Below are 19,483 nucleotides of genomic sequence, written 5' to 3'. Positions count from 1 at the left end.
TTGGAATAGGGCTTTTAATTTTTTTTGAAAAATTTATATTAAAAAAGCTTCTAAATTTATGAAATTTGTTTTTTGTTAAAATCTTTAATAAAATGTTTCAGGCCGCCTGTTCGGAATCATAGACAACATTGTTGAATTTCATCCATTTGGAAAAAGCATTTTATCGAAGAACATCATTTAACGAACCAGCATAAGTGATCTGGAGAAATTGTGAAAAATGCTCCCAAATGGCTCACCCGTAAAGAGTTTTATGGAGAAAACGGGTTAAACTGACGTAAATATAATATAGGGAGGCAATTGCATAAAAAGTAACGAAAAATAAGGACCTGCTTTTGTAAATTCTATAAACTCTTTTTCTTTCTGCAGATTCCAGAATTTGGGGGTAAATGCTTTTCATTAGCAGAGAGAGACTTGAGGAAGGGTTTATTCTTCTCCTCCTTCGCACTGATCTGATCCAAGAAGAACGGTTATGTGAAAGCTTCGATAATTTCTCGTTGGATCGAACCGTCGTCGGCTTATAGATCTCAAATCAGATCATTGACACGAAATCGATTTCGCGTGTTGAGCCCTAATGGAATCGCCTGCAAGTTCTGATGCAACTGCGTCTCATTCGGTACGCGTTTCAATTCTCCACAGCTTTTCCTCTTGTTGATTGCTTGAAAATTGATAAGAACGCTGGAGCATTGTTCATTGTTGCTAGTGTATACGATATGATTGTTCTCTTTGTTGTTTGTGATTGCAGCCGAGTGTATCTGTTCTTTTAGATGCTCTTGAGCAGTCTGTATCTACGCCCAGTATCGCAAACGGTCTTTCACAGCGACTGTTCCGCTCGTTGCAGCTTTCGAATGAAAATAAAGTTTCTTTCAAGGCATTGAACGGACCTTGTCGTGTGCTCAGATTGGCTTGCACTCAAGCCAGGGAAAGTAGGAAGTCTGCGTGTGTTGTTGACCCTTTACTAGAAAGTAGTGACAGTGGAGTACTAGTTGATGATTCACTTCATAAGAAGTCTCATACAGAGGATTGCTGGTTTGAATGCGTGGAAACATGCATTGGGATTTTCTCAGAGTTTTTCTCGTCAACGGATGATGCAAAAGCATATGTTTTGCGGAGCTCTGTTTGTGTTGATTGCCTTTTTGAGCTGTTTTGGGAGAAGGCCGTTAGGAACAATGTGATGAAACACATTATTGATCTCATGAAGGTATTTTCTTTTCAAACTAGTAGTTGTAAGTCTTTACTATACTTCTATTGATCTTTTAGCCTGTTAAGGAGCATGAAAAAGATTTTTTTTATCCAAATTTTCAGATCAAGCCTCTGTGTGAGGAAGACAAAACAGCAAAATTACAAGTGTGTTCCAAATATCTAGAAACATTCACTCAAGTGAAGGAAAGAGAAAATGATTTTGTTGACTTATCTGTTGATCTATTGGTCGGTATGAGGGACTTGATCAAAACTGACTCGAGGGTATGAACCTAACTTTGTTACTTAGTGCTTGTAACTTTAGTTGGACATCATCTTTATTTTTTCTAATTTTTGTCTTCTATTGTTTCTTCCCTTCAGTATTACCAAGCCCTGTTTCGTGATGGGGAGTGTTTCTTACACATCGTGTCCCTGTTAAATGGTAATCTCGATGAAGCAAATGGAGAGAAGTTGGTGTTAAATGTCCTCCAAACGCTAACTTCTCTGCTTGCAAATAACGACGCCTCAAAGGTGACTCTTCTGTTCTTTTGCTTTTCACTGCAATAAGGGTCATTTAAAAAACGCTTGTTCAGTTATCACCTTAGGATTCGTAAAATAACATGGGTTTGGTGGATGTATTTGATTTTTCTAGCATATTTAGCGACATGTTTATTTTGTAAGAATTCCTCAGTTTCATCATCGGACCTCTTTGTAGATAAGGCTTTTCTCTGGTGATTTTTATTTAACTTGATTTGGGACTCTAGCAGTGGTGAAAGAAATCCATGAAAAACTTGGATCTAAATTAGTCATATAGTAGAACAAAAGACAGATGTTTATTCTATCGTTTAGGAAATCTTTCCGAGTTAAGTTGGACCTAAAGATTACTTGCACTAGTATAATTTGTTTTTGGCACTGCTTCCTGTTGTTGCCTGCAGTTTGCTTTCAAAGCCCTTGCTGGTAAGGGCTATCAGACACTGCAAAGCTTATTGCTGGATTTCTTCCAATGGCAACCTACCCAAAGACTCCTAGATGCTCTACTTGACATGCTTGTTGATGGCAGATTTGATGATAAAGGCAGTGCTCTTATAAAGGTGATGATGCCGTTTTGTTGTTACTTTGCCAGTTACATAGTCTCTTTTTTTATTTATTCCTAGTAATGGCGGCTAATTCTTACTGCCATGTTTCCAATTTTTTTCCCTATTCAGAATGAAGATGTTATCATACTTTACTTAAATGTACTTCAGAAGGTTGGTGCTATTCATGTTATTTGGATTATTCTTTTACTAAATTCTGGGTTTGGGATATATCTTTACTCTGGATGTTTATGATTTGGCAGAGCAGCGAGTCTTTGCAGTGTTATGGGCTAAATTTGTTTCAGCAACTCCTTAGGGATTCCATATCAAATCGTGCTTCATGTGTTCGGGCAGGAATGCTCAACCTTCTTCTCCATTGGTTTTCTCTGGAAGATGCTGAGAGTGTTATCTTGAAAATAACACAGCTAACTCGGACAATTGGTGGCCACAGTATTTCTGGGAAGGATATTCGTAAGATCTTCGCTCTTCTCCGGAGTGAAAGAGTGGGTAACCAACAGAAATACCGCTCACTGTTATTGGCTTGTTTGTTGTCAATGCTGAATGAGAAAGGACCAACAGGCTTTTTTGACATGAACGGGGTTGATTCTGTAAGTGCTTTTCCCTCTGTGGAAGTTTATATGCATAAAATATGCGTGTTATCGTACTGCTACAATTTATTTTAGCTTTTCTCGGTGAAATCAGTTTCCAGTGTTCAATGAACGGTGCTGTAACTGTATTTTGAACATGCCGCAAGTTTAATTGGTTAGAGTTTAGACATCGTGGAGGCTATGTGAGGTGGAAAGCTTTTGAATTTTTGAAACCAAGACAAATTTAATTGGTTAAAGTTTAGGCATCGTGGGGGCTATGTGAGGTTGAAATCTTTTGAATTTTGATACCAAGAAATGGTGGTAATCTGTCGGAGATATTCATTTTAAAGTATTGCAATTTTATTGGTGAGTAGACAAACTCTGGCTATTTCTTACTCTTACGTCTTACCTTTTTTGTAAATTATTTTCGTCTGCAGGGCATTGTGATCAGAACACCTGTTCAGTGGCCTATGAATAAGGGGTTTTCCTTCTGCTGTTGGCTTAGGGTAGAAAGCTTTCGTGGAGATGGAAAAATGGGTATCTTCAGTTTTATGTCAAAAAATGGGAAGGGCTGCTTTGCCGCTGTTGGGAACGATGGATTGTCTTATGTTGTAAGACAAACGACATGACTTCTCTGTTTCTTTTTCATTATTTATAATTTCTTATGACGCGCCCGCCTTAATGCAAGTTTTTCTTTTTCTTTTTCAGTCACTGAATCTGAAACGGCAATGTGTAAATGTGCACACCAACTTGGTCAGTAAGAAGTGGCATTTTATTTGTGTTTCCCACAGTATTGGAAGAGCTTTCTGGGGTGGTAGCCTCCTGAGGTGTTATGTTGATGGGGAGCTCGTATCATCTGAAAGATGCAGGTGATTCCAGATATATATTTTTGTACCAATTTGATTAAAGGCTCGGTTTAACATCGTTAGAAATATTGACTAGTCACATTGAGTATATTTGGGTGCTCTATTTTATCTGGCCAGTTCTTGATTTCGTCATTTTTGTTTCAGTTATCCAAAAGTTACTGATGTACTTACCAGTTGCTTCATTGGTACAAGTATCACGTTGCCACATATCCAAGATAACGAAGGCCTGGAATCCATCCGAGACGTGTTCCCATTTTTTGGCCAGATCGGTCCAATTTACTTGTTTAATGATGCCTTGTCTTCGGATCAAGTTCAGGCCATCTATTCGCTAGGACCATGCTATATGTATGCATTCTTAGAGAATGAGATGACTGGTCCCTTTTCTGATAGTCCATTTCCTAGTGGTATCCTTGATGGAAAAGATGGGCTTGCATCTAAGGTTTCCTTTGGACTCAATGCACAGGTCATACACCTCTTAAAGTACTTCTATTCTATCCATTTATGCCAATTTTAATAAGAACTTTCTGTTTCCAATGTAATTTAAAAAAACTTTCCTTCTCTACTTCTAGGCGAGTGATGGTAGGAGATTGTTTAATGTTTCTCGGGTGTCAGATCATTTACAAGATAGGCTCGTATTTGAGGCTGATATTATGGTTGGCACTCAGCTATGTTCGCGGCGCTTGCTCCAGCAGATAATTTACTGTGTCGGAGGGATATCTGTTTTTTTCCCTTTGATTACACAAACTGATAGATGTGAAAGTGAAGCACTTCAAGAGGAAACTTCATCAACACCTGCTCCAGAAGAGCGTATGACAGCAGAAGTTATTGAACTTATTGCTTCTGTCTTGGATGAAAATCCAGGAAATCAGCAACAGATGCATCTTCTCTCTGGATTCCCCATACTAGGATTTTTGTTACAGTCTATTCAACCGAAGCAACTCAATCTAGAAACACTTTCATCCTTGAAACACCTATTCAATGTTATTTCAGGATCTGGTACGTGTTGTGAGTGCATCATTTTGATATTCTGCAGCTTTATTGCATCAATTCTCGTACTATAGATCGCAGTTGTTTTTGCATGAAGTGGAAACATTTTTCTAATTATGTTTCGACTCTTTTAACGTTCCAATGGGTATTCTTCATACACTGTTCTCTGAATCTTGCACATTTAGTCAGATTCTTTCCTTTTCTTCGCTAATTCAGTATTAGTTTATAAATCAGGAGCTGATAAATTTTAAACTTCTTGTTATATTTTTCTATCTCTATCCAGGGTTTGCTGAGCAGCTTGTGGAGGATGCTATATCAAGCATTTTCCTTAATCCTCACATTTGGATCCGTGCAACCTATAATGTGCAGCGTGAACTTTACATGTTTCTCATTCAACAGCTGGATAATGATCCGCGACTTCTGGGAAGCCTTTGTCGACTCCCAAGAGTTATTGACATAGTATGGAACTTCTACTGGGAATCGGAGAGATACCGTTCTGCTAAAGGAAGCAAGCCTCTTATGCAACCAGCAAGAACTATTGCAGAAAGACCAAGTAGAGACGAAATTCATAAAATTCGTCTCCTTTTACTGAGCCTAGGTGAAATGAGCCTGAGGCATGTCATCCACTATAAAATTCACCTTTTCAGTCATCTATATTTTATACACCTTTTCTGTAGCGTAAAATACATGATATGATAAACTTTTGTTATACTCAAGTCGTTACTCTCAGTTTTATTCCAACTTTTCATCCGCACGTATTTCAGGCAGAATATCACATCAGGGGACGTAAAAGCTTTGATAGCATTTTTCGAGACATGCCAGGATGTAGCATGCATCGAAGATGTTCTGCATATGGTTATTCGTGCAATTTCTCAAACATCTGTCCTTGCTTCTTTTCTTGAACAAGTCAATCTTATTGGTGGATGCCACATTTTCGTCAATCTTCTTCAGAGGTAAGTTTTTGTTATCCTACCAGTTTTTATATTTGTCGTGGTTGATTAGGACATGTGATTTCAATTTCTCAAATATACATGAATCTTGCAAATATGGGTGGGTCTACTGTTTTCTGCATAGCCGTCGTTGTTTTCATCCTACCGAACAAGGGGCTTTGTTGTACATCAATGTATTGATTCAGTTGAAACATATAGTTCATTTGCAGCAATAGATTCTCCTCTCTTATGCATGTTAACAGATTGTAAAACTGACAGGAACTTCAATCATTTGATAGAGCAAAGGCTCAAACATCATCTGTTCATGTTTCTGTTTTGTTTTGAAACAAGTTATGTACTTGCTAAGCGTCAAAGTATTGTTGAAAATAATGGGGGCTGGTGAATTAAAGTGTAGACTACTGTAAGCCCTAATACCCTTTCATAACAAAAGATCCTCCTTGCGTTTTCTCGTTCGGTAAATTTATTGAGGTGATTTGTTCCTGCTATAGTCCTGGATAAAGATAAGTTTTTTCTGTTGGCATCTGCGTCTCTCTTGCAATGTTTTGTCCATGGTTTGTGTTGAACATAACTAATAGTTTGGCATTAGACTAGATCAGGGAGAACATTTTCCTCTATTTTATGAGGCATAAAGAATGTTGCTCAGCTATCTACACATTGTGGGTTTGGCAGGGATTACGAGCCGATAAGGTTACTGAGCTTGCAGTTCCTTGGAAGGCTTCTTTATGATGTACCTTCAGAGAAAAAAGGACCTAGATTTTTCACTCTTCCCGTTGGAAGAACTAAATTTCTTTCACAAGGGAATAAGAAAATTGGTGGTAGAACGCAACCAGTTTTTGTTGCCATGTCTGATAGACTGTTCCAATATCCTCAGACAGATAACTTGCGTGCAACCTTGTTCGATGTTCTTCTTGGTGGTGCCAGCCCCAAACAGGTATCAATTCAAGAGTGCTGATTTTAATCGGTTTTCCTACTCAATTTTTTTTTTACAAACTTCCTTAAATATTTTGTTGGAAATCATTGGAGATTTTTTTCCTTGTAGGTTCTGCAGAAATTCAACCAAGCTGATAAGCAGAGAAGCAAGTCAAGCAACTCTCACTTCCTTCTTCCACAAATTTTTGTTTTTATTTTCAAATTCCTGTCAGGCTGCAAGGATGGATCAGCACGAATGAAAATAATCAGTGACATTCTGGATCTTCTTGATTCAAATCCTATGAATGTCGAAGCTTTGATGGTATGTATATACACCAATGACTGAAAATTTCAGATATGCAAGTGGTAAAACGCTAATTAAAAATACAAAACGGCACGTGTAGGAATTTGGATGGAGTGCATGGCTATCAGCGTCAGTGAAACTTGATGTGATAAAGGACTACAGATCTGAGTTGCTTAATCATGATGACTTGGCATTAAATGAGCAACACTTTGTCAGGGGCCTCTTTTGTGTTGTTCTCTGCCACTATATCTTATCTGTGAAGGGAGGCTGGCAGCAGTTGGAGGAAACTGTGAATTTCATACTCTTGCATTGTGAACATGTAGGTTAATCAGAATTTATTTGCTTTCTTATACCTTAGAAAAGGATGTTGGTCTTTGCTTATTCTATTTCGTCACAGAATGATGCACCATACCGATCTTTTCTCCGTGATCTCTACGAGGACTTGATTCAGCGGTTGGTGGAACTCTCATCTGAAGATAATATTTTCCTTTCGCACCCATGCCGTGACAATGTGCTGTACCTCTTGCGGCTCATTGACGAGATGCTTGTTCGTGAATTTGGCAGTAGGCTCCTGGTATGACCAACCTACTTTTGTTTTTTTCATTTTTATTATGCAGTTGATTGTTGAACTAAGTTTTAAATCATGTTTTGGTTGGAATTTTCCACGTTCTCCGGGATTGTTAGACCAGGTTGTGCTAAGATCTTTTGATGAATATTAGATTATCTAGAGTAACTCTCCTTCCATTCAATCATTAGCTGTACTCGCCATGAATAATAATCCAGGGTAGTGAAGGTATTTGGTTAATTATTCAGTGAAACATCTTGGATTAAATGAAGCTCACTTGAATCTCTTTGAACTCAAATAACTTCATTATTTAAGGTCAAAATTAAATTAACAAATGGTTTAATCCAGTTTCTTGTTCCTGTTAAAACCGTATCTGTTATTTCCTTTATCTGTAGGAACTTTAATGTCAAATGTATTCCTTGCAGTTTCCGGCAAATAGTACTGATTTTTCAGAGGATTTATTACAACTTGAAAACCGTGAGGACCACAGTTTGGGTTTAGATGAGTGTTTCCAACGATTGTTGACGGAAGAAACCTCTAGGTATGTTTTCTCTGGATTTCAAGTGTATAATTTGGGACAAGATATGCAATCAATTCCTATGTGGCTAACTTTACACCCACTGATACGATTTTTAGGATACATGTAGTGCTAGCCTAACTTTTAGCCCATGATTTTGTTGTAGAGAAACATAACTGCCTTCCGATCAAAAAAATAACATATTAGCATGTGAGTTTGGGTGAATCAGGATTGTGATTCACTATTTTAAAGAAAGCCTATTACTTGAATTCACTCTTCACTGATCTTAGTAGTTTTTTCTTCATTTTTAATTTTTTTTTTATCATATGTGAAGCTGTTTTAACAGATGGTACAACATTCTAGTATATTGTGTAAAGAAAAAGCTTTTCAGTGACTGATTCCCAATATTTACTCTCTTACTTACCTTTGGTGATCTTGTTGTTTTCTTCGTTCATTTTCCAGAAACACAGAAAGTCAGCACTCTTGTACCACAATAACTGAACTAATGACCAATGAAAGATGGTGGAATCTGTATGACAATTTGTGGAGAATAATATGTGATATTAATGGAAGGGGTCCGATGAAGATGTCTCCCAAATCTTTAGCTACTGGTCCCTCTATTGGTCAAAGAGCGAGAGGATTAGTAGAGTCATTAAATGTTCCAGCTGCTGAAATGGCCGCAGTTGTTGTTTCAGGAGGAATAGGCAATGCATTAAGTGGAAAGATTAACAAAAACGTTGATAAAGCTATGCTCCTAAGAAGTGAGAAGTGCCCACGAATCGTTTTTAGGCTTGTCACCCTTTATCTGTGCATGTCGTCGCTGGAAAAAGCCACTAGATGTGTACAGCAGGTGACGTCACTCTTGCCTTCCTTTTTATCTGCTGATGATGAACAAAGCAAGAGTAGACTGCATCTCTTTATTGGCTGTTTGCTCTATGTAAGATCCCAATATGGGAAGTTAGATGATGGTGCTCGTTTTCATGTAATATCGCACCTGATACGTGAAACTGTAAGTTGCGGAAAGTCCATCCTGGCCACCAGTGGTATGAGTAAGGATGACGGTTCTGAATCTGGTGGAATCTTCAAAGAAGTGGGTTCTATCCAGAATCTTATCCACAAAGACCGTGTACTTGCTGCAGTCACTGAAGAAACGACATACATGAAAACATTACTATCTGACCGTATTCGTCAAGTGCAAGCCCTTGGTGAAAGGAATAATGAAGCATCATCTTTGGAATCCAACAGCAAGAATTTTTTTGATGATGAGCTGCAAAGCGGTTTAAAAACTGTTCTTACATGGGATGAAAATAGACGACTTGCAGTGCAATTAAGCCAGGAAGAGCAACAGCAAAACGTTACTGAGAAATGGATTCACATGCTGCGATCTTTGATGGATGAAAGAGGTCCTTGGTCTGCAACTCCTTTTCCTAATAACATAGTAAATCACTGGAAACTCGACAGGACAGAAGATTCATGGAGGCGTAGACCAAAGTTGAGAAGGAATTATCAATTTGATGAAAGGCTGTGCCATCCACCGTCTACTTCCATTGCCACTGAAAATGAGACCACAAAAGTTATCAATGAAAGCAAGTCTGGTGTGATACATTTACCCGAACAGATGAAGAGATTTTTACTGAAAGGCATTCGCAGGATAACCGATGACGGTGGCTCAGAATCTTGTGAGAACGACGATAGTCAAAGTGAGCAAAATTTACTGGATACGTCTGCAGAAATCCAGTTCTCTGAGCTTGTGAGAAGCAGTAGTGATCTCAAGGATGTTGTACAAGATAAAGTAGATGCCTCTTCTTTAGAAGTTGAAACCAGCGAGGTGCATATTTCGCAGATTTTGAAGGAGTAAACAATACGGTGTCTATATATAACATGCTTTTGGTTTTGTATTTTTCTCAGGTTTTGACATCAGTTCCTTGTGTTCTTATAACTCCCAAGAGGAAACTGGCTGGTTGTTTGGCAGTTATGAAAAATGTTTTGCATTTTTCTGGGGAGTTTTTGGTGGAAGGAACTGGTGGATCATCTGTCTTCAAGAACTTTAGCACTTCAAAGGGTGGTGATGTAACAAAACCTGACAGTAAACAGAACCTTGTTAAATGGTCTTCACCTTATGAGAGGGAGACAACCTTAGATTTAGAATCAGAAAAGAATAATCAGAGACCACTAAAAAAGTTTAAGCGTCACAGAAGATGGAAAATAGGGAAGGTAAAAAACATCAAACTAATTTGGTATTTCGTGCATCAGTGCCAGCGTATTTGATAGTGTTTTCATGGATGTGCTGTTGACAGGTGAAAAGTGTTCATTGGACGAGATATTTGCTTCAATACACAGCTGTGGAAATTTTCTTCCAGGAATCTGTGCCCCCAGTTTTTCTAAATTTTGCATCGCCAAAGAATGCAAAGGAGGTCGGAATGTTAATAGTTTCTACCAGGAATGAATTTCTGTTTCCGAAGAGTGTTGCTAGGGACAGGACAGCTGTGATTTCCTTTGTTGACAGACGTGTAGCTATGGAGATGGCAGAAACAGCGAGAGACAGATGGAGAAGAAGAGAGATTACAAACTTTGAATACTTGATGATTCTCAACACCCTTGCAGGCAGATCCTATAATGATTTGACTCAGTATCCTGTTTTCCCTTGGGTGGTAGCTGACTACTCATCTGAGACTCTTGATTTTAGTAAAGCATCTACCTTTCGTGATCTTTCTAAACCGGTTGGAGCTTTAGATTCAAGAAGGTTTGAGGTTAGTATAAAGCACTGACATGTATTTAGTTACTTATGTTAATGGCATGAATGTAATAATGCAAAATGATTTATTGCTGTGTCAGGTTTTTGAGGACAGATACCACAGCTTCTCTGATCCTGATATACCTAGGTATGCACTGAAGAATGTTTTCTCTACTAAAGAGATACTTTTTCTCTTGCACCTTAGTAATTTCTGTTAATGAACTTAATGCAGTTTCTATTACGGGTCCCATTATTCAAGTATGGGAAGTGTGTTGTATTACCTGTTGAGATTAGAGCCATTTACATCTCTTCATCGTAGTCTACAGGTACTTGCGTCCAACTTTAAAAATTAGCAGATTTCTTGAGTTTATAATGAAAAATGGTGTATACGGACGACATATTATCTAACAGTTCTGTTTGTGGCCAGGGTGGTAAATTTGATCACGCAGATCGTCTTTTTCAAAGTATTGAGGGGACATATCGAAATTGCCTGTCAAATACAAGCGATGTAAAAGAATTGATCCCTGAGTTCTTCTACATGCCTGAATTTCTGGTGAATTCCAACTCTTACCACCTTGGAGTGAAACAAGACGGTGAACCTCTCGGAGATATTTGTCTACCTCCATGGGCTAAGGTATGCTTCTCACACCCATGATTTGCAGAGTAATCTAGAGGAGCGCTGAATTAGTTTCTGGAGTTTGGTGGGACAATGTTGCTATATATATGATTCTTTAGAGTACTCTTGTGATGGAAAACATGTTCATGAGGTGACTTTGGTCCTTATTGAAGAAGACCACCTATAAAACTATGATTATGTAGAGATTAGCGAGGAGTACTAACAAACTAAAGTTGAAACTTCCTTTTGGTAGTGTGTGGGCGAAGGAATTGTAGTGACAGTTTGTTTATATTTGTTTTCTAGATATCCTGAATGTACCGTTGTTTAATCTCCTTGAGAACTTTATTGCCAATTATATATGTAGGGTTCTCCAGAGATGTTTATTGCTCGTAATAGAGAAGCCTTAGAGAGCGAGTATGTTAGCTCACATCTCCATGAATGGATTGATTTGATATTTGGACATAAACAGCGTGGCAAACCAGCTGTGGAGGTACCCTTATTAATTTTCTCAGACTCGCTTTATCTATTGACCGCTACTGGTGGTACTTCATATGTCATAAGCTCGCCTCTTTTTTCTTTTTGTTGAACCTCTTAATTCGGTTCTTGTTAAAAATTAAATTACTCCTTTAACTGCAGGCAGCAAATATCTTTTATTACCTTACATACGAAGGTGCTGTTGACGTAGAAAACATGGAAGACGAACTGCAAATATCAGCAATTGAAGATCAGATTGCTAATTTTGGTCAAACTCCAATCCAGATCTTCCGGAAGAAACATCCGCGAAGAGGGCCCCCTATTCCAATTGCACATCCGTTGTACTTTGCGCCTGCTTCCATCAATTTGACTTCCATTCTTCCAGCTACAACTAACCCCCCATCATCAGTTCTATATGTCGGTGTAGTAGATTCAAATATGGTTCTTGTTAACCAGGGTCTCATTTTGTCAGTCAAGATTTGGTTGACAACTCAACTACATTCTGGCGGAAATTTTACTTTCTCTAGCTCTCAGGTATGTTCTGCATTATCTTTTCGGATTCCGTTAATTCAATACCACATTGTACGACATTAGCTCAGGCCTCTGTCACTGCAGGATCCATACTTCGGAGTTGGTTCAGATGTTCTCTCTCCCCGTAACATTGGAAGCCCTCTTGCAGACAATGTTGAACTTGGATCACAATGCTTTGCAACAATGCAAACCCCACTGGAAAACTTTCTGGTTTCATGCGGGAACTGGGAGAACAGTTTTCATGTCATATCCTTGACTGATGGACGGGTAGTCCAGAGCATCCGACATCATAAAGACGTCGTAAGCTGTGTTGCAGGTATGCTCTTTGTCCTCTGCTTCCTTTGCCTGTTTGAAGTTTGCTTACTTAGAGGCTGAGATGATAATGTAGACAAGCTTTAACTGTATGGTGCTTGGAAAGAAATTAGCCAACATTATGATAAAAAATGACATTAATTTGACTTGACTCGAAAACCACTCAGTTCCACACGCTCGTTCAACTAGAGTATCAAGCTAGGTGGTTAAACTCTTTCATTCAATTAGAGTTTTCGTTAACCCGCGTCAAAACATTTCATGGTTAGAGCTAGTCAGGCCTTACTGATTATATCATTGATGCTGCAGTGACTGCTGATTCAAGCATTCTTGCAACTGGTAGCTATGATACGACTGTGATGGTGTGGGACATTCTTCGCATGAAAACACCTGAAAAGAGGGTTAAAAATATGCACGCAGAAGCACTGCGGAAAGATATCGTCCTCGCGGATGCTCCTTCTCATATTCTTTGTGGTCATGACGATATAATAACATGCTTATATGTCAGCACTGATCTTGACATAGTCATCAGTGGGTCAAAAGATGGAACCTGTGTTTTCCACACATTGCGAGAAGGAAGATACATAAGATCCTTAAAACATCCCTCAGGCAGCGCAGTTTCGAAGCTTGCTGCATCGCACCACGGACGGATTGTTCTGTACGGTGATGATGATCTCAGTCTGCACCTCTATTCCATTAACGGAAAACATCTCGCTAGCTCCGAGTCAAATGGACGCATCAATTGTCTTGAACTAAGTAAGTGTGGAGAGTTTTTGGTTAGTGCCGGAGACCAAGGACAAATAGTTGTTCGGTCTATGAACTCCCTTGAAGTAGTAAGACGGTATAACGGAGCTGGGAAAATAATCACCTCTTTGACTGTAACTCAAGAAGAGTGTTTCTTAGCAGGGACCAAAGATGGAGCCCTTCTTGTTTATTCGATCGAGAATGCTCAACATCGGAAACCAAGCCCAATCTGGAGCATAAAATCCTGAAGCAGATTTTGATATGTTCTGTATGTAAATCTGTGTCCCACGATTCCATTGGTTCTCGATTTGTGGCTTATCTTGTAGACCGCAGAGGGGACTTTACAAACTCTTCACTGCCTTGTAAATGTGCCGTATATCTCATCTTAATAGATTTAAGATGCATAGACAATAGAGAGGTGTTGATTGATGTGACAGTACCATATAGATATATACGCCTTTGGTGCGTTTAAAGAGGTAATACGATTTGTATGCATTGCTCGGGGATTAAAGTAAAATCTATACATCTTTCCCATAGCATTTCGTTGAAAACTGCCCTTTTACAGTTAGAGCTAATAGTAATTACCCTAGATTTGTATGCAGTCTCTCTCTCTCATCTTTCATACATCCTTCAATCCTTTTCAACATTTAAAAATCTACCATCTCAAACTACAGAAACCCTTTGAATCTTTTCGATAACATAATGAATCATCCAAACCACTATCACTCATATAAACTTGTAAATAAATTTTGATATTGTTACGGTAAACCCAGTAACGATAGATAGATCCCATGCAGAAGCTTCCCGCGAGTTCCAGCCCCTACGCGTCTCTGGTGGTCTTAGTGAAGAAAAAAGATAATTCTTGGAGTTTGTGTGTTGACTACGAGAATCTTAGCAGCTTAACAATGAAGGACCGTTTTTCCATCCCTTTAATTGAAGATCTTATGGATGAACTAGGTGGATCATCGGTTTACTTAAAGATTGATCTCATAGATGGTTTTTATCAGGTCAGAATGGATGTAAATGACATTCAGAAGACATCTTTTTAAGACTCATAATTGACACTATGAGTATCTTATAATGCCATTTGGCCTGACAAACGCTCCTGCAACCTTCCAACATCTGATGAACTTGGTTTTTAAACCATTTCTCAATTCGTTCTCATCTTCTTTGATGATATACTCGTTTACAATAACTCTGTACATGAGCATATGCTGCATATCCATCACTTGAGGAGAGTATCTGAGGTTATGAGAAGAAATAAACTGTATGCAAAGAGGAGCAAATGCGAGTTTGCTAAAAAGAGTGGAGTATTTGGGGCATTATATTGAAGCTAGAGGCATTTCCACTGATCCTGATAAAATAAAAGTTGTTCATGACTGGCCTTAACCTGAAAATTTGAAGCATCTGAGAGGGTTTTTGGGTTTGGCAGGCTATTACATAAGATTTGTTAAAGGATTGGTGGTATTGCTCATCCTCTGACAGTGTTAACGAAGAAGGATTTATTTTCTTGGACAGAGGAAGCACAATTAGCCTTTGAAGAATTGAAGTCTGCTTTGTGTACAGCACCTGTGTTGTCACTACCTGATTTCAATAAGCAGTTTGTAGTAGAGATAGATGCGTATTGAAGAGGCACTGGAGCCGTGTTACCGCAGAAATGTCACCCGCTTGCATACATTAGCAGGCATCTTAAAGGGAAGCAACACACATCTGTCTATATACGAAAAGGAGCTACTGGCAATGGTCTTTGCTGTCCAAAAGTGGCGCCATTACTTGCTTCATGATCACTTCATTATCAGAAAAGATCAATGCATCTTAAAATACTTGTTGAAGCAACGTCTCAATACCCTTATTCAGCAGCAATGGTTACCCAAACTCCTATAATGAGATTTGTTACATATAGGGCGAGGAAAACTTAGCAGCTGACGCCTTGTCTAGAGTAGAAGATGATCCAAGAAAGTTATGAGAAGGATTTTCAATGGATTCCTACAACTATTTGGTATGATATTTCAATGGATTTGTGGTGGTTGATAGATTGAGCAAAGCATCTCACTTTATGGCTCTAACTCACCCGTATACAGCTGGCAACGGTTGCTCAGGCTTTCTTGTACACTGTCTACAGATTACGTGGATTCCCCTCAATTTATTGTAAGCGACAAAGATACTGTTTTCGTAAGCGAGTTCTGGAGGGAATTGTTCACTTTACATGGTGTTTCGTTGAACTACTCTACGGCTTTTCATCCTCAATGTCATGGCCAAACTAAGGTGGTCAACAAATGCTTGGTGATTATGAAGCTTCAACCCTATAGAAAATAGTCTGCAGTCGTTCGCTCTAACAACAAATTGGATCCGAAGTTCTTTGGTCCCGTTAAGATCATTGATCGTTGTGGTGCTTTGGCTTATAAGGCTGGAGTTACCACCAACTTCTCTGATCCATCCGGTGTTCCATGTTTCACAGCTGAAGGTGTTGGTGGGTAATGTTCATACCACTACTGAGTTACCAACAGTGTTGAGTGATGTGTTAATCAAACAACCTGAGAAGATACTGGAGAGGAAGATGGTGAAGCGGCAAGGCAGAGCAGCTACGAAGGCTTGGTGAAATGGATGAATCAAAGAGAGGAGGAAGCTACTTGGGAGTTCTTATATGATCTGCAACTTCAGTTCCCAGCTTCGAACCTTGTGGTCAAGGTTCTCCCAACAAGAAAGATTTTCTATAGGAAAGCGATGATGACACGTGGCAAAGGAATAGAAGATCATAAATGACACGTTTCTATCAATTACCGGAGTTGTTGAGATGCAGTTGAGAGTTTGTTACGACGAAACATAGTATAAAAGAGGAGAAGGAAAACTTTTGAAGATTAATCAGAAAAATATAGTGTGTTCTTCGTTTTCTTGATACTTTCTGCGTGTGTGTAATTCTTTTGTTATAGCTTTTGAATTGTTTCTTCACAAGTAAACTTTTGGCTTAATAAGATCGATCTTTGTTATTCAACATTGGATCGGAGTGATTCTATCTTATATTGAAGTGTGGTTTTACTTTATCTTAAGACAGTTAAACTGTAAAGTAACCTAGATCCGTAATGGTACTACTCTATTTTGGGATTTTCAACCAACAAAACTTCATGTGTTTTTTGCCCAGAGGGTTTTCGAAGTTTCTTGATATTTCACAACCACGGGAAGCGTTCCTTGCTAGCATCTGATGATTTTGTCACCATTTTAACTGAGAGGGGTTTCAGCCTTTTTCTTCAGATTCAGTTTTCTGGTTTTGATCGTGCAGGAAAGATCAAGGAGGCTGAAACACGCAATTTCTTCAGATCGTTTCTTGCTACACGAATTATGCTGAGCATCTCACAAAGAGTTTCAGGAGACAGATTCGTCATAGATTTTTTCTTTGGTCCGAAGCTTGAAGGCTCTGATACCAGTGTTATAGTAAACCCAGTAATAATAGATAAATCCGATACAAAAGCTCACTGCGAGCTCGAGAACTGGTAAATCAAAATCTAGAGAATGACCACGAAGAAAGAAGGATCAACCCGAAGAACAGAGATTCGATGGTGGATAATGATAAACATGATGAACAGAGAATAAGGGTTTGGAAGATAATATTTGTGTTTGATTGATTCTCCCAAACATGAGAAAGAGATTACGTATAGTAATTACTAAACCAAAAGACTAAACCATAAAACTACATCAATTATTAAAGAACTAAACCAAAAGGATAACCGGTTTACCATGTCAATCCCAACCAGTGCCACTCTATTGTGTTATACACTGTCCAAAATTTTAAAATACGTCCTTATATCTGTTTTATTAAAATCATAAATAACAGAAAAATAGATCATAAAAATCAAATTCAATCTATATGGAACTTATTATTGAAATATAGTTCTTCTTGCATTTTTCCTCCAAATCATCTATTAAACTCATTAGTTAAGTGAGTCATTCAACCATAATCATTTCTACTGATAATATAGTCAACCTATTTAACCTTTTTTGTGACATGGTGAATTGTAAGTAATTCTTTATCGTCTTCGAACTTTGAAGAACTTCTTTTAGTTGTGGCAACTGATACCCTTCAATTTGGATGCCTGAATTATACAGAAATTATCAAATACCATTACAATCCATTCTCTTTTATCAGTGCTATATCACTGTTAACATGCATTACTATCTGTGGTTGACCAACCCGTGAGGCATTCTTGTTAAATAGACATTTAAGATAAAGTCAAATCAAACCCATGATTCTTAACCAAAAATTGATAGTTCTAAACAATTCTAAAAAAATGTTTAAACATAAAACTGTAGCAAAAACTTCTCCGCCTTCTTTCTACAACCCTATCATTCTGAATCGTGTTTCCGGCCAACGATTTTGGCTTTTTCAGCCACCGTTGGTCGGGTTTATTCTTTGCATGTCCTTTTATCTTTGATCAAAGCTATTCTGTTGGTTTTTTCTAGATTTAGATCCAAAATTTTGTTGAAAGGATTAGAGTCTTGTCGGTGTGGGTTTCTTTGGTTCTGATTCTTCAGTTCTGATTCAGCCTTCTTTTCCCGATTTATGCTCTGTCTCTTTGTTTCTCGCGGATGAACTTTGGGATCTTGATCTAAGGATTCTCTGTTCTTGGTCTGCATGTGTGTTTATGGTCACTTCTTCTAGTGATTTTAGCATGGTATTGAAGGATGTGCTTATCCTTGTTCTTGGATTCTGGCGATGGTTAGAATTTCCGGCTCGTCTTCAAGGATTTAGGGCTTCGGCTCATTCTGCACCTTGACGTGGAGGTTGAATGGTAAAATCTGGTCTTCTTCCTCTTGGGTTATGTCTTTGCAAGTTTTCGTGGCTCGTCAGATGTTCGTCGTCGGAGCAATATACTGAGATGCGGACTCTCCTTGAATAAAGTTTGTCTTTGGGTGTGTGCTTATGTCTTCCTTCTGCCTTGCTATTATCTCTTGTTTGAATGTGTGTTTTCAGATTCGATCTAGACTAATCTATCAGTTTATGCTTTGATCCTTGTTCATAATGGTTTGTCTTAGTTTCCGGAGAATTTGTTCAATTATGTCGGCTTAAGTTTCCAACGGAAGGCTTTGTTTCCGGTTGGCTTTAGTCTCTAGGGGTTACATGTAACTCGCTAGCTCTGTTCTTCTCTGTGTATTACTCCTTCCTGTTCAATGAAATCCTTCAGTGTGAAAAAAAAAAAAAACAATTCTAAAAACTACCTCTCCCGTATTTAAAGATTTGTTTTTTTGTATATTTTCACTAGGGATGTTAATATGGGTGATTGCCCATGGGTTTACCCAAATCCACTAATATTAGGTTGGGTTTTTACCCATCCAAAATTAATTGGGTCAATCATGGGTATAAATTTTAAAACCCATATTCATAGTGGGTAAAACAAAAGGGTAATGAGTACCCATGGGTTTTCATATATATATATAAAACAAAAAGGATTATATTTTCCACTATTTTAATTAAATAAGAAAATTTACAAAAAAAAATTTCTGTCAAAAACAAAAAAAAGTTTCCGACAGATTAAAACACATGTTTTTCAACCAAAATCGGAAAATCGAGTTTTTTCGCCAAAACTCGAAAACCGAGTTTTCCCGCCAAAAACGAAAAACCAAGTTTTTCCGCCAAAACTAAAAAAATCAAATTTTTCCGTCAAAATCGAAAACCCAGATTTTTTCGCCGAAACCCGAAAACCAAGTTTTTCCGCCAAAACCGGAAACCGGATTTTCCCGCCAAAACCAGAAAACAGAGTTTTCCGCCAAATCCGAAAACCAGGGTTTCCCGCCAAAATCGGAAAACCAGGGTTTCCCGCTAAAACCGGAAATCCGGGTTTTCCAGCCAAAACCGAAAAAACGAGTTCCCGCCAAAACCAGAAATCCGGGGTTTCCCGCCAAAATCAGAAATCCGGGTTTTTCCGCCAAAACTCGTTTTTCCGGCCAAAACTTTTTCTGACCAAAACCGGAGAACCAAGTTTTCTCGCCAAAATCGGAAAACCAAGTTTTTTCGCCAAAACCCGAAAACCGATTTTTCCCGCCAAAACCCAAAAACTAGGGGTGGGCAAAAAAACCAAACCGAACCGATCGAACCGAACCAACCGAACCGAAATCGATTCGAACCGAACCAAAGTCTATTATCAAACA

The 19,483-nt window shown here is 38.5% G+C and overlaps 1 protein-coding gene across 2 annotated transcripts; it reads left to right on the top strand.

Moving 5' to 3' along the window:
• The first annotated feature begins 387 nt into the window (after positions 1–387).
• On the top strand, positions 388–13,831 carry LOC108811845 (BEACH domain-containing protein B). Of its 2 annotated transcripts, XM_056987390.1 has the most exons (28): positions 388–613; positions 743–1,198; positions 1,303–1,461; positions 1,558–1,707; positions 2,112–2,267; positions 2,382–2,423; positions 2,513–2,857; positions 3,274–3,447; positions 3,545–3,705; positions 3,847–4,165; positions 4,272–4,698; positions 4,973–5,307; positions 5,458–5,642; positions 6,309–6,570; positions 6,679–6,870; positions 6,953–7,171; positions 7,250–7,426; positions 7,843–7,958; positions 8,397–9,762; positions 9,843–10,148; positions 10,232–10,684; positions 10,770–10,816; positions 10,901–10,994; positions 11,096–11,302; positions 11,649–11,774; positions 11,921–12,292; positions 12,374–12,605; positions 12,908–13,831. In XM_056987390.1, exons 1-28 carry the CDS (start codon positions 572–574, stop codon positions 13,588–13,590), a joined length of 7,803 nt encoding a protein of 2,600 aa, XP_056843370.1. In that variant the 5' UTR covers positions 388–571; the 3' UTR covers positions 13,591–13,831. The 2 variants fall into 2 exon arrangements, with proteins under 2 accessions (XP_056843370.1, XP_056843371.1); XM_056987391.1 differs by lacking the exons at positions 388–613; positions 743–1,198; positions 1,303–1,461; positions 1,558–1,707 and having other exon boundaries at positions 2,127–2,267; positions 2,518–2,857.
• Positions 13,832–19,483: the final 5,652 nt, after the last annotated feature.

This window comes from Raphanus sativus, chromosome 6 (assembly GCF_000801105.2).
Source record: "Raphanus sativus cultivar WK10039 chromosome 6, ASM80110v3, whole genome shotgun sequence".
Classification (NCBI taxonomy): domain Eukaryota; kingdom Viridiplantae; phylum Streptophyta; class Magnoliopsida; order Brassicales; family Brassicaceae; genus Raphanus; species Raphanus sativus.
This window is presented reverse-complemented; position numbering and strand designations above follow the sequence as displayed.